The 15,804-nt window shown below is 42.9% G+C and overlaps 1 protein-coding gene across 6 annotated transcripts in view; it reads left to right on the top strand.

The window, feature by feature from the left end:
* WDR59 (WD repeat domain 59) overlaps positions 1-15,804 on the top strand; it is a 108,649-nt gene that overhangs the window by 83,489 nt on the left and 9,356 nt on the right. For 5 of the 6 annotated variants that reach the window (XM_037739265.1, XM_037739264.1, XM_017530567.2 and 2 more), the window contains 3 exons: positions 4,268-4,324; positions 10,904-11,037; positions 12,194-12,275. In XM_037739265.1, the coding sequence (XP_037595193.1) occupies positions 4,268-4,324; positions 10,904-11,037; positions 12,194-12,275 (273 nt within the window). The remainder of the gene's footprint in view (positions 1-4,267; positions 4,325-10,903; positions 11,038-12,193; positions 12,276-15,804) is intronic. The other variant, XM_037739266.1, reaches the window with a different exon arrangement.

Below are 15,804 nucleotides of genomic sequence, written 5' to 3'. Positions count from 1 at the left end.
AGGCACGTGCCACCATGCCCAGCTAATGTTTTGTATTTTTAGTAGAGACGGGGTTTCACCATGTTGACCAGGATGGTCTTGATCTCTTGACCTCGTGATCCACCCGCCTCGGCCTCCCAAAGTGCTGGGATTACAGGCTTGAGCCACCGCGCCCGGCCAAGAAGTCTTAAAGTTGATGTCTAAAAGATTGGATTGGTTTTTTTTGTTGTTGTTCTTTTTTTCACTAAGTCTACATGGAAATACCCATTTGAGTGGACCAGATGAGACAAAAATTACCTGAGCTTGTCCTTATGTGCCTAGTTTCTCAAAGAACTCATTGTCCCTAAAGTAGTTATCATTAAGCTGTCAGAAACCTTTGGTGCCAACAGTGTAGAGAATGTTGGCAGAGCACAGGAATGATCCCAAGAAAGCTTTCTGTGTTGACAGATTGCAAGTCTGGCTTAAACAGACTTTTAGCTGACATGTTTTAAACAGAGTTACCACTGAGCACTGCACAAACTTAGGAATTCTTTGTTGTTATCTCTCGCTCCATGAGAAATAATGGATTGTAATTGATACTTGTTTTTTAAAAATTGGATTATTTTAGACCAGACACCCATTTCTAGGAAGTATTAGTAGTGTCTCCAGTTCAATTGCAGTAGAATGTCTAACTTTATAAGTTTACACTGATAGTTGACTCTCTTTGACTTCATTTTAGGGTTGTATGTAACTGAAATGAGTGGCAGCAACTGATGTTTGAGACCAAACCAGTCTTGAGCAAAACCATTTAGTCAAATAGGGAAAATGATTTTTTTTTTTTTTTTTTTTTTGGCTTTTCGGGACACTTTCCTATAGTCCCCTTCCTCACATCTCTGATGGAACTCTGCCCACTTGGCTATTACAGACCTCCCTGGAACACCCGATTACTAATCTATATCATCTCCAAGTCCTTTCCATGCAAAATTGTTAGTTCTTTTTTTCCACATGCTCCCAGGTAATTAGATAGATGATTTGATAAACAGGTTGGAACTAAGACTTTTTGTTGAGATGAAAGCCATGTTCACGGTTCACGGATGGGTAAATGTGGGGATTTTCTTGAGTGTCAGGCCCAGAGATCAAGGAGAGCTTTCAGTCCAAGAGGCAGTTCTGAATTCCTCTTTGATTCATGTCATGTGCCACCCATATTTGGGTTCAGATTGGGCAGAATAGACTAATTTTGGCTTTGTGGAGGTGTGTAAATCCCACTCTAATCAAAATAACTCCATTTCCAAGATGAGGCCTCTTTTTAAGCCTGTGTTCATGTTTTTCATGGTATGGCCGTTTTTTTTTTTGTTTTTTTTTTAACTACAAACACCATAATTATAAAGAGGAACCAAGAGTATGTGGATAATTCTCTCATCAGATAGGATCTGCAGGGGAGTGGAGGAAGAGTTGTGATATTTTAGTTCGGGGTGGTTCCCACTGCACTGTTCTGCAGAGAAAGTGGGCTGTTCAAACCCCCTAACAGACACAGTAAGTGGCCTTTTATGTTTTATTTCAAATAACGACCAAATAAAACGGGGTGATGCTTTGATTATAATTTCATGTGAAACTCTTATATTGATGGATACCACATAAAGAAAAGTTCACAAATCAGTGAATTAATAATCACACAGGTCAAGAAATAGAACATTTAAAAAACCTCAGAAACCTTGGCATATTAGCTTAACTCATACGAAATTGCTGATATTTGACCATTTTTGACCTAAACAAAGATTCATGTGGTTCAACTTAATAGACTAACAAGATAAAAATGAGTAGTCAGTCCTTTTGTGATGAATTTGATATAAATTTCTCTCTCCTTGAAGTTTTTTCATGTCCATCGCATTTGTGTAGGGGACAAGGTGGGAATTACATAAGTGGAATATGGCCATGATATCTTTTTTTTTTTTTTTTTTTTGAGCCAGAGTCTTGCTCTGTTGCCCAGGCTGGAGTGCAGTGGCACAATCTGGACTCACTGCAACCTTCAGCCTCCTGAGTTCAAGTGATTCTCCTGCCTAAGCCTCTCGAATAGCTGGGATTACAGGCGCCTGCTACCATGCCTGCTAATTTTTGTATTTTTTAGTAGAGACAGGGTTTTACTGTGTTGATCAGGCTGGTTTTGAACTCCTGACCTTGAGATCCGCCCGCCTCAGCCTCCCAAAGTGCTGGAATTACAGGCTTGAGCCACTGTGCCTGGCCAGCCGTGATATATTATGTGAGCTACCTTGCCTTCCTTACAGACATTGATACCTCTTGAGGTGCATTTTCTAATCCCCAGCTGTCTAGTTTCACATGTCAAATGATGTCACTTTTGTTGCTTTTTTTACTGAAATGATTCCAGTCTACTAAGTTCCTGTTTGTGTTTTTAGGTTTTGGATTTTTTTTTTTTTTTTTTTCTCCTAATAAGAGATGGGGCCTTTCCCTGTTGCCCAGGCTGGAGTGCAGTGGTGTGAACATGCTCACTGCAACCTCAGTCTCCTGGGCTCAAATGATCCCCCTCCTCAGCCTCCTGAGTAGTTGGAACTACAGGAGTACACCACATCGCCCAGTTAATTAAAAACAAGTATTTTTGTAGAGCCGGGTTCCCAGTATGTTGCCCATGCTGGATTTCTCTGTGTTTAGGTCTTCATTTTTAGCCCAAATTTTTCTCCTACATGTTTTTATTCCCTTTTAGATCTCTGCCCCTGAGAGTTTTAAATAAGTGAGAATAAGACATAGCAATGAGGGAAGGATTGTGAGGTTTTTTTTAGTTTTGGGGGTTTTTTTTTGGTCTGTTTTTTTTGTAGAGGTGAGGTCTGGCTATGTAGCCCAGGCTGGTGTCAAGCTCCTGGGCTCTAGCAAGTCTCCCAGCTCAGCTTCCTAAAGTGCTGGGATTATTGGCATGAGCCGCCTCACCCAGCCAGTATTGTTGGTTTTTTTGACACAGAGTTTTGCCCTTGTTGCCCAGGCTGGAGTGCAGTGGTGTGATCTTGGCTTACTGCAACCTCTACCTCCTGGGTTCAAGAGATTGTCCTGCCGCAGCCTTCCGTGTAGCTGGGATTACAGCCCCCTCCCCACCAACGCCCAGCTAATTTTTTCTATTTTTGATAGAGATGGGGTTTCACCATGTTGGCCAAACTGGTCTCGAACATCTGACCTCAGGTGATCCAGCCGCCTTGGCCTCCCAAAGTGCTGAGATTACAGGTGTGAGCCACTGCTGCCAGCCCAGTATAGTATATTTTTGAGATATCAAAACATCTTTATAGAGCCATTTAGAGATTATTGTTTGTTTCTCTCATGGCTTTGTGTGTTTTTACCTGCCCTACTTAGGTTATATTGTTATATTCGCCCAAATATTCTCTAGATGGAATTCCAAGGTTTGCTCCTAAAAATTTAAAAATGTGAGGTGCCAAAAAAAACCATCAAATTGCTAACATTCATTTGACAAGTGGACCAACTCTTAGTGCTGATAAAATGTTCATTCCTAGGATAAATCAGAAGGCACAGAACTTAGGATAAGCATTAGGTATTGCCTTGCATACATTTAAACCTTTTTGCAAACTCCCACCCTTGCTTTAGTTTATGTTACTAAAATAGCTCTGATGTAAATAACTAGAATCATCTTTAGGTTAATAGAATAATTTCTGATCTCCATAAACAGATACTCATAGTGTTAGCAAGCGTGCTTTCAGGAAGGTCCCTCCTCAGCAGTAGCCCCTTGCGTCCCCTCGTTTTTCCAGGGCTCCCACAGCCCATGGCATCACTCTGAAGATAGTCCTGCAGGCCCAACGTCAAGACACCCAATCCCCTCATTGCCCCCACCACATACCAGAAAACATTTGGTATTGAGCCTATTCAAGAACGTCTTCCTTTTAGGAATGAGAATGTGCTGTTCTCCTTACCTACTACAAGGGAAAACAGGCTTCTGCATGTTTCTCCGCTTGCACAGTGATCTTAGTGCGTATTAGTGTTACTCAAACCTATTTGTAGTTCCTTTGTCAGAACTATGTTAATGTCAGCCTCCATATACCTTGAAATGTGACTGAAAGAACAATGAAATTGAAGCTGTGTTTGGAGTGTGTTGGGTGGGAGGGAGGTGAGGGAATCTGAATACTGCTGTGCTTAGGTTCATATTTTTTAGTCATTTCAATCCCGACTTTACAGTGTATTATGGTACATTTGAATCCATCGGATGTATAGGAAGCTTTCACTTTATTCTATATTTTTCCCTTTTAATTTTCTTGGTGTTTTTCTTCCCTCCTCCTGGGTGTAACGTTTTCATGCACAGATGTCTCCTCGCTCTGCCCGGCGGCGTTGGTCCATACAAGCAATTAACGACTTCCCGGTACTGTGCGCTGTGCAAATGCTCTCCTTAACTAATCCTGTCTCTACCCAAGGCCCAAGAATAAAATGCCACCTGCCTGGCTTTGAGGAACCTGAAATGACAGGCTAGCTGTTTTCAGGACCAGCAACAGTCAATTTTTGCTTGGGGAAGTTCAGGCACCCAGGGCTGCCTCCTTGTCCAGTCACACAGTTTCAAGTGGCTAACATTGTCAGCAATCCTGAATGGATTCTTTTTGCAAAGGAAACTTAATACTGCATTTCTTGGAAAGAACCCTAATTGTAAGCCGTTAGCTCACCCAATTTCACTTGGAGCATTTGTGTAATTTTTTGGAGCTTTCAAAAGCCCACCTTTGGCATGGGGGCAGCAGAGGAAGATATAAGAGGCTTATACTGTTTTGTCTCTGCTTTTATAGTCATGGTCTAGTTCACAGAGGGAGGTGCCCACCTGCTTCATTGGCATAACACGGTATCTAGTTTTTATCCTTTGGGAAGTTTCTGGAACAAATTTTTTCCTTACCATCACTATTTTGTGTAGACTGTAAAACCTCTGCTGTGGACATCCTCTCTTCCTTTTCTTTCTTTCTTACTCACTTCTGTTGGCCATTTCCCCTCTTCTGTCTTCCTCTCCCATCCCCTTCATGTTTCAGTAGTGCCAAGGTGACCTCATGCTGTGCATGGCAGCCTTGAGGCTTTGTATAAATTTCATTTGGTATAAAGAATTTTCAGGGGAATCGTCTTATAGCCTTGTTGTGGAAAACCAGTTGGAATCAGAAGACCCAATTAGCAAGTACCACTGCTGCCAACAGCTTGTAGGTGGAGCCTCCAATGGGGCCACCTTCCAAAAGCCTGCCCCAGCCAACCCGACTGCCGAATTCCCACTGATTGTCCAGAAGTCCCTGCTCCCGCTGCTATTGCAATAGGGACTCATTTAGGCTTCCTGCCCACACTGCAGATTATGCATTGCTAATGGGGTTTCTACGAAGCAGTTGGTGGCTTATTCTTGGGCTGTTCTTACATTCAACCCATTTATTGGCATCAATGTTGCCTCTGATTGTAGCAGTAACACTGGTGGTACAGTCTCAAGCTGGCTATTGGTTGTCATTCAGTGCTATTTGCACCAATGCCTCCCTCCTGCCCCCCAACCCCCACCCCACTCCTTTCTTCCTTGTCCTCTTTGCCATAACTCCATGAACACCTTCTTGGTTTGTTCAGAGGGGCAGCCTGGTGCTCATCATGTAATAATTTGTCTGTCTCACTTTGTCTCTCTTCCCTCAATTTCTTCTCATGAAATTTGTAGGGACAGAACATTTGCTATTGATGGAGCATTGAACAGATCAAGTCCTTTGCCTCCCAGAGGTGTTAACTTGACTGCATAGGGAAGTACCCATTTTTAAGCCCATGACAGTGGTACTGGAGCGATGCAGGAGGTTCAGGGGCTTTTAGGCCATGGTGCCCTTCCCCAACGCAGAAAGATTAACCACACCTTAGCTGCACATGTCAGTATGCTCTGGAACCAGAGGATCCTAAAAGAAATCTGTATGTTATTACCTGTCAGTTGTACAGACAAGAGAGATTCCTAAAATTGCCAGCAAGATACTAGGAGGAAAATTGCTTAGGAGAGGTGTGGATGGAACGAGTGGTTCTTATTGCCAGGGCACTGGGGAAAATACCCTGAAAAGGTGTCCATCTACTCATTAGGTAGCAGCAGGGGCCTAAGACCCCAGCTAGTAGCTGTTCTGATTTGAGATTTAGCCTCTCCATTTAGACAGCCTTGTTACATGAGAATTACCAGAGTAATTGGCCAATAGGCAAGATTACCAACTAACCCCTGAAGCCTGAAGGGGAGATATTTATGTTTAAAAACCACTAACCAACACATTAAAAAAAAAAAAAGGCAGTGACAGTATTTTGCAGCCCCTTAAAGATTTTTGACAATGTTTCGCAGTTACTTCTTGCTAGATTTAAAAGATGTACAGCACTGTCCCATAATTGGTTTTACAGTTTGGCTCCTGGTAGCAGGTCTAATTAGGGTGATCCCCTGCTAGGGAACCTCCTTCTATGGCAGGCTTACAGGCAGCTGAGAGAGGTTTCATAAAGCACCTCGTATTTATCCAGTACGGATCAAACAGAAATACATAGAAGCCTGGTGTCTCAAGAAGTCCCATTAGCACTGGATTTAATAGACTGTGATTTTCATAATTCAATGAAGCGTCATTGCAAAAAGTTGCAAAGAACACCTCTATATTTTCATTAAGTATTGGTGGGTCACGTAGGTTTGTTTCCACTGATCTTTGTAACCCAGAGCTGCAAATGGGGGAAAAGTCCTTAAGACACCTCTTCGGACTCTTAGTTTTCTTCTGTCTCATTGTGCTTAATCCTAACAAATCCCAAAAGGAGCCTAAACAGTGTTAGGTGCCCGGCCTGAAATGCAGCATCTTGGTTGAAATCTGGCCTGCCCTCCTATGAAGCCGTATAGCTGCAGGAGCTGCAGCCTCTGCAGATCTTCAGTAGACACTTAGGCTGAGCAGAACATAGTCACGATGCTGACAGAAAGTGACTAAAGAAGTGAGTCATCGTAGAAGGGTGGAGCTGGACAGGCATCACTGGAATCCAGTGCTAATCTCCTTCATACAGAAATGGATCCATTAAAAAATGGGCCAAGCGATTTCCATATTAACAGGGAGCTCAGGATTTATTATTTATTACTTTTAATCTAAAATTATATACTAGACCAAGTGATTTACATATTAACCGGGAGTTCGGGTTATATTATTTTTTATTATTGTTATTTTTGAGACAGAGTCTCGCTCTTGTTGCCCAGGCTGGAATGCAATGGCACTATCTTGGCTGACCACAGCCTCCACCTGCTGGGTTCAAGTGATTCTCCTGCCTCAGCCTCCTGAGCAGTTGGGATTACAGGTGCCTGCCATTACGCCTGGCTAATTTTTTATATTTTAAATAGAGATGGGGTTGCACTATGTTGACCAGACTGGTCTCAAACTCCTGACCTCAGGCGATCCACCTGCCTCAGCCTCCCAAAGCGCTGGGTTTACAGGTGTGAGCCACTGCACTCGGCCTATTTATTATTTTTTAATCTAGAATTATGTGCTGAAAATCAAGTTAATGAGAATGGGCTTAGCAGCCTGACAGGCCTGTGTTCAAATCTCAGCAATTATGGCTGTGATCTAAAGGAAGTCTCATGTCCTTATTTGTAAAATGGAGGGAGTATCCCTTGTCACAGAGCTGTCGTAAGTGAGGCTTATGCTAGCACAGAGTGAGCAATCCAGGAGCAGGAGTGGATACTCTAAGTCTTCAATCAAACATTGGTACACTTGGACTTGTGTCATTTGTCAATTTCAAATGAGCAGATGAGCTGTTTTGCAGATGAGCTGCTTTGGGCATATGGATCTTAACATAATTAATAATATGCTTTTATTAAATTTGTTTTAAAGGTCAGGAAATTGTGACTTTTTTTTTTCTGAGGCAGGGTCTCGCTCTGTCGCCCACTGTGGAGTGCAGTGGCGCGATCTCAGCTCACTGCAACCTCTGCCTCCCGAGTTCAAGCAGTTCTCCTGCCTCAGCCTCCCGAATAGCTGGGACCACAGGGTTTTAACTTGTGGTCCAGGCTGGTCTCAAACTCTTGGCCTCAAGTGACCTGCCTGTCTTGGCCTCCCAAAGTATAGGATTACAGGCGTGAGCCACCGTGCATGCCTGGCCCGTGGTTATTTGTGTTTCAAAAGCTAGTAGACCTCATCCTTCTTTGAGGCCTTCATTTCAGTTGTGTAGTTAAACTGAGCAAAGTGAGTTGTTCAGTTGTTTAAGTGCTTCTCATTTTTTCTTTTTGGAATAAAGAGCCAGAGTGACTGCCTGAATCAGTGTTTTAGAAGCCTTCCACCCTACCCAGAAGACCAAATTAGATGGATCATATTCCGCTCTACGTGGAATCTTTTTGGCATAGATTGTGTTTTTTTAATGCAATACTCTGAGTCTCACTTGAAATGACCAATTATGTGCGACCTGTGGGTGTGTTGTTTCCTGGGCTTTATAAACTCCTGGAAACCCGAATGAAAATCACAGTGAATGAGCTTGTATATTTGTACCTTCTCTGTCCTAGTTAAGCTCCTTGTGCAGTTCACTGTCACTGCAGGGTAGACTTAGGCTAAATGACCCTCCCTAAAACAGGCCTTGTCATAGTATTTAGTGCACATATGACTACGTCTGTCTTAGGTCAGTAACACTGCCTGGCTCCAGCCCATTCTGACAGGTTGTTTGCTCTTTAACAAGCCTCCCCTTACTTACACACGTGTCAGGATGTTTGTGGCTAAAAGGATAGCACTTTTGTGAATATGCACGTAATTCTTTAGAAAAACAGGGCAAATAGGAATGAAAGGACTACCCCATAATAATTGATAAACAGTCCCCTTGTATTGCTGAATAAGGACTTGGGTATGCATTCATGGCAAATAGTCAATGAACTGTTTCTTAAGATCAAATGGGGCCAGGTGCGGTGGCTCACACCTATAATCCTAGCATTTTGGGAGGCTGAGGCTTGAGGCCAGGAGTTCAAGACCAGCCTGGCCAATATGGTGAAGCCCCATCTCTACTAAAAATGCAATAATTAGCCAGGCATGGTGGCACATGCCTGTAATCCCAGTTACTTGGGAGGCTGAGGCAGGAGACCCCCTTGAACCCGGGAGGTGGAGGTTGCAGTGAGCTGAGATCGTGTTCCACTGCACTCCAGCCTCAGCGACAGAGTGAGACTCTGTCTCAAAAGAAAAAAGAAAGAAAAGATCAAATGGATTAAGGTTCCAAACTGATAGTATAACATGCATTTACAAATGACAATAAACAATTCACAGATACTTCAGCTAAACTTCATTTACCTGCCCTGAACTAAGTCCGCATGTCCTGAATTTAATAGGTTCCAAAATGCATAATAATCCTATAGGAAGTTATATGCATTGGACAACTTTGGGGATTAAATGGGATATCCGTGGTCAGAGACCCCTGACTTTTAGACCAAGAGTAATTTAATAAAGAGTGATTATATAAAAATCACTTGCAGGCTGGGCGCAGTGGCTCACGCCTGTATTCCCAGCACTGTGGGAGGCCGAGGCAGGCAGATCATAAGGTCAAGAGATCTAGACCATCCTGGCCAACATGGTGAAACTCCTTCTCTAATAAAAATACAAAAATTAGCTGGGTGTGGTGGCGGGTACCTGTAGTCCCAGCTACTCGGGAGGCTGAGGCAAGAGAATCGCTTGAACCTGGGAGACAGAGGTTGCAGTGAGCTGAGAGCGCACCACTACACTCCAGCCTGGTGACAGAGCGAGACTCTGTAAAAAAAAAAAAAAAAAAAAAAGAAATTACTTGCAGAAAATGAATTTATTTGTGGGTAATCTAGATGATGATCCAATGTAAATTCCTGAGAGCTTATATACATTCATACTAGTTATATGTTTCTAGAGTACCCTTTTCAGTTTATATAATTTACACCCCTACCTCTTCATCATACGCTCATTAACCTTGTGAGATTGGAACAACAGAGGTCATGATTGGCCGTAAATTGTCAGTGAGTGAACAAAGCGTGACATTCCTTAGACTAAACTCACAACAAATAAAAACTTCCCCTGGGTTCTGTTGAGCCAGTACTTGTGGTGGTAAGACCTGTTAATCTTGGTTTTCTGATTCCAAATTGTAAGCCCTTTTTACTAGCTCCTTTTGCCTTTTTTGTTAATAAATATGTCACTCCTTCCTTAGCAGAATCACTTTGGTGACCCCCCGTTTAGCTTCTGGCAACAAAATAGAATACTGCTCCTTTGGCTTGTTGTCATTTTAAAGATACCAGATAGGGCTGTGCTCTAATAATTCTCGTTTTTCAGAGCATCTCTCATTTCACACATACAGGCTCCTCCCATATATAGCCACTCATAGGTAAGCCTGGGGAAATGGGATACTTGCTCACCATCTTCTCTGTCCATTACCCAAGCCCCTGGAATCAGGTATTTTTGACATGGAGAATTATCACTTTTAGAAATAATTCAAATCTGCCAGAAAAACGGGGTAATTCTCCTCAAGCTGCAAAGTGCCTCTGTCTTCCTACTATAGATTAAGGTTTGCAGAGCCCACACTGCTATGTCTGAATTAAATTTTCAACGAATGCTGTTGAAACTGCCTAAGAAAAAAAAAAACCTTGATTAGTTTCAGACAGGAATTTTGAACGTAGGACTGAATTCAATCTAAAAATTGTTCTCCCACATTTTTGTGGCCTTTACTAACTTATTCACTTGCTGTTTTTAAAATTCATTAATTAATGTATTAATTCTGGCTTCCTGATAGCTATTTTTGAGCACCTGCAAAATGTATCTAGCCCTGCAGTGCGTGCTTATTTTCCTGTTAGGATTTTTGAATCAAGAGCTCATCCTTTTATTCCTACAGATGCTGATTCCTATAATTGTGGGCATGATGTAATTTTTTAAAAGTGCAAATTACCAATGACCCCAATATGATGAGCTCTCTGCAATTGTTATTTTCTGCTTGTCAAAGTCCCCATTAGTTACATCTTGTCATCTACCCCTAGAAATCAAGGCGATGGAAAAGTAAGCGTGAGGGATCGGACTCTGGCAATCGACAGATCAAGGCTGCTGGGAAAGTCATCATCCAGGATGTTGCCTGCCTCCTGCCTGTTCACAAATCACTGGGAGAACTGTACATGTAGGTACAAAATTTCAAGTATGCTGTGCCTATCACTTAGCCAGGATTAGCCAATCTTTTTTTTTTTTTTTTTTTTTTGTTGAGTGTGGGAATCCTTTCTTCAAAAGCAGTTTTAGGAGAAGCCCGATGTATTAGCTTTTTGTTGCTTTGTACAAATTCCCACAAACTTAGCAGCTTCCAACAACATTCATTTATTATCTGTCAGTTTTTGTGGGTCTCTAGTCTGGGCACAGCTTATCCGTGTCCTTGCTCAGGGTCTCAGCAAGCTGAAATCATGGTGTTGGCCAGGCAGTGATTTCATCCAATGCACAGGATCCTCTTCCAAGCTTGTTCAGGTTGTTAGCAGAATTCAGACCCTTGCAGCTGTAGAACTCATCTGTAAATTTCATCTTGAGACCATTAGGAATGGCTCAAAATGAAATTATTAATGCTTCACGTTCCCTCTAAGGCTTTGCCTGATGAGGTCAGCCCCACCTAGGACAGTCTCTCTGTAGGTGACTTCAAAGTCAATTGCTTAATAGCATAATCACAGAAGTGATATGCCATCAAAATTCACTGGTGTCACCCACATTCAGAGGGGGTGGAGTATTGTAGAAGGCATGCTACTTTACAACGTGGAGCTCATGTGTTTTAACAGAGCTGTTACACAAAGCAGAGCTACTTTTGTTTGGATGGAAGTGAGAGGTGAGTAATCAGCATGCAGAGGCCGCCTGCAGCTCCCCTGCCTCTTCCTAAAGTTGAACTTATAACAGAAAGTGTTTCCTCTGTCGTGTATACATAGCACACCACTCTTTCTGTTAGGGACCATAGTCAATGCTGCACGTCTTTCAGTTCATTTTTATTCAACCCTCAAGGCTTGGAACTCCACAGAAAAGCTGGTTTGTAAATTGGTATTTGATTATGGCCTCCTCCTGACTTTAAAGAGCAGAGCAATTTCACCTTCCCTGGGCTGGAACGCAGGGAAGCTGTTTTAGCATTAGGTCTAGTTAAGCTTTTCCTCGAAGTCAGATAGGAAGGGGTTTCAAGGCCAACACAGAATAAAACATTTTGAGTGGCAACCAAAGAGGTGGTTTCTCATCCGTTGGTTAAACTGGGAGTCTTTGTTTAGGAAGCTACACTAGAAAGAAACCTTTCAATTCTTTTATAAAAATTTCAGATTGAATGTGAATGACATTCAGGAAACATGTCAGAAGAACGCTGCTTCTGCCTTGCTTGTTGGAAGAAAGGATCTGGTCCAGGTACTGTACGTCCCTTTTGGTGGAGATTTGGATTTTTCCTCAGGAGCACATTGTTTTTACTTGGTCATTGGTGTTAAATGACATTTTCAAAGTGTGTCTTGTTTTGGAATTCCTTTTCCATTTTCTTTGCCAGTCTGTAGGGTTAGAGTGGCTTTCCAAATGCTAGAAATTTTTCTTCGTAGTACTTAGTTGGGAAGGTCCTAAAGCATCCATTGATATTTTTTTAAATTATATATCTCTTTTCTATTCCAGTGTCATGGTGAGTGCTATGTAGCTAAACTTGGGTGTCTATTTCTTTGCCATTTGAACCCTCAATTCTTTTTTTTTTGAAAATGCTCTAGTTTACACAATATTTACCAAAGTGTTCCTTTAGATAGAGATGTTCAGTTTTAAAATAGGATCTAACATTTCAAATATTTAAATTTTCTTTATCTTTGCAGCAACATATCAGTGTATTATAACAAACTATCCCTGTATTTTTTTAAATGGCTTAACTGAGATGTAGCCCACCTACCATGCAATTTACCCATTTAAAATATACCATTCACTGGTTCCATTTTGTTTGTTTTTTTTGTGACGGAGTCTCATTCTGTCGTCTAGGCTGGAGTTCAGTGGCATGATCTCGGCTCACTGCAACCTCCGCCTCCTAGGTTCAAGCGATTCTCCTGCCTCAGCCTCCCCAGTAGCTGGGATTATAGGTGCATGCCACCACGGCTGGCTAACTTTTGTACTTTTTAGTAGAGATGGGGTTTCACCATGTTGGCCAGGGTGGTCTTGAACTCCTGAACTCAAGTGATCTGCCCACCTTGGCCTCCCAAAGTGCTGGGATAACAGGTTTGAGCCACCGCACCTGGCCACCATTCAGTGGTTTTTAGTGGATTCAGAATTGCACAACCACCACCACAAACACACTTTTAGAACATTTTTCTGCTCCCCAAAATAAACTCTGAAACCCTTAATTGTCACCTCATACTCTCTTCTTCCTCCCAGCCCTAGGCAACCATGAACCTACTTTCTGTCTCTATTGCACAGTTTTTTTTTTTTATGTTGTTGTTTATCTGTCTGTTGCCCAGGCTGGAGTGCAGTGGCATGATCTCAGCTTACTGCAACCTCCACCTTTTGGGCTCAAGCCATCCTGGTACCTCAGCCTGCCATGTACCTGGAACTACTGGCAAGTGCCACCATGCCTGGCTAATTTTTGCGTTTTTTGTAGATACAAGGTTTCACCATATTGGCCAGGCAGGTCTTGAACGCCTGACCTCAAGTGATCTGCCCACCTCAGCCTCCCAAAGTGCTGGGATTATGGGCGTGAGCCACTGCGCCTGGCTCTATTTCACTCCTATTCTTTGGTGTGAGGATTAGGGTGAGCAGTGGAAACTGTTAATACTAGCTGTTTTCCTGTGGGCTGTTTGTCCCTGATAACCCTCCAAAGGAATCAAAGACAAGGTCTTGGCCGGGCGCGGTGGCTCAAGCCTGTAATCCCAGCACTGTGGGAGGCCGAGGTGGGTGGATCACGAGGTCAAGAGATCGAGACCATCCTGGTCAACATGGTGAAACCCCGTCTCTACTAAAAATACAAAACATTAGCTGGGCATGGTGGTGCGTGCCTGTAATCCCAGCTACTCAGGAGGCTGAGGCAGGAGAATTGCCTGAACCCAGGAGGCGGAGGTTGCGGTGAGCCGAGATCGTGCCATTGCACTCCAGCCTGGGTAACATGAGTGAAACTCCGTCTCAAAAAAAAAAAAAAAAAAAGACAAGGTCCTCCCTTGATGTTTTATCTGATTTAAAAATCACTAAGATTTCCATTGTCTTCTCTTAAACACTGTCAGGTCTCTGCCTGAAACCCTTTTAGGGGAAATTCAGTGATGGATTTAATCTGTTCTATAAGGACCCAGCTACCTAGGTCCTGTGAACGCTGAGAAGGCAACAGGAGGTGACAGAAATAGTGCAGCATTGGTAGCAGAGGCCTGGGCTCGACTCGGTTTCCTAGCAAAATGACCTGGGCAAGTTACTCCAGTATCTCTCACTCTCTGCATATGTTTGTCAGTGGAGAACTTTAAGAACTGAGAACTTTATAAGGTTGGTGAGAAGACTGGTAAATGCAATACTAAGGCAGGACCATGGCTCGTATTCTGAAAAAATATTCTTGGCCAGGTGTGATGGCTCAAGCCTGTAGTCCCAGCACTTTGGGTGGCTGAGGTGGAAAAATCATTTGACCTCAGGAGTTCGAGACCAGCCTGGGCAACATGGCGAGAACCCATCTCTACGCAAAATTTTTAAAGATTAGCCAGGCATGATGGTGCACGCCCGTAGTCCCACTGCTTGGGAGGCTGTGGTGGGAGGATTGCTTGAGACCAGGAGGTCGAGGCTATAGTGAGCATGTTCACGCTGGCTCCACTCCAGCTGGAGTGACAAAGTGAGTCCCTGTCTGAGGAAAAAAATTCTCTAGGAAAATTTACTTCCTAAGGTGTTTTTTTTTTTTTTTGAGACAGAGGCTCACTGTGTCTGTCCAGGCTGGAGTGCAGTGGCGCTGTCTCAGCTCACTGCAACTTCTGCCTCGGGTTCATGGGATTCTCATGCCTCAGCCTCCTGAGTAGATGGGATTATAGGCACGTGCCACCATACCTCTGATTTTTATGTTTTTAGTAGACTGGGTTTCATCATGTTGGCCAAGCTGGTCCCGAACTCCTGACCTCAAGTGATCTGCCTGTCTTGGCCTCCCAAAGTGCTGGGATTACAAGCATAAGCCATCGTGCCCAGCCCTAAGGTTTTTTTAATGTTAAGTTTTGAATACTTTTCTGGCAGAGTAGATTGGGAAGGGCAGACCAGCCCTTGTGAAGTGGGGAAGACTCTTGTGTTCAAACAGACCCAGCTGAAATCAGTCTGGACCCTGGCACTTTTTTGTTGTCTTGGCAGGCAAGCCGCCAAATCCTTCTGCACTTCAAGTTCCTCGGCTATAAAATGGAAACGATACTTCTGAAGTCATTATGAGAACTAAATAAGATAATGCATGAAAAGTTGCATAAATGTATCTGGTAGATCAGATACCCATGTACATGGTACAGTTGCTGCTGCTGTTCTTGTAATTATCATCATTTGTGACATGGTGCAATTGAATGGGACAGAGAAATGACATCAGTGAACATGCTTAAAGAATTTTTTTAAAAAAAATATAGAGAGATGTGGCCTTTCACTGTGTTGCCCAAGCTGGTCTTGAACTCCTGGCCCCAAGTGATCCTCCTGTCTTGGCCTCCCAAAGTGTTGGGATTATAGGTGTGAGCCACCACACCCAGCCTTTTTGTTCTTTTTGCTCATGTTGAAGATATGCTTACTATTTTGCAAAGAGTTGCAGAAGTAAATGCAAGAGTCACTATTTCTGTTAAGGCATTCAGGAAATGTGGATTCTAAGTGAGTAAATAACACACCTCAGTTGTCAGCCAGGGTAGTAAACATCTTATCTTATCCCAGAAAGTCATTAACTTCCTCTAGTACTGGTTTACTGGGTCATTGATTACCGAGATGAATGTGT

The sequence above is a fragment of the Cebus imitator genome, unplaced genomic scaffold (genome assembly GCF_001604975.1).
Source record: "Cebus imitator isolate Cc_AM_T3 unplaced genomic scaffold, Cebus_imitator-1.0 Scaffold66, whole genome shotgun sequence".
Lineage (NCBI taxonomy): Eukaryota > Metazoa > Chordata > Mammalia > Primates > Cebidae > Cebus > Cebus imitator.
The sequence above is the reverse complement of the archived record's forward strand: the minus strand, read 5'-3'. Positions and strand labels throughout refer to the sequence as shown.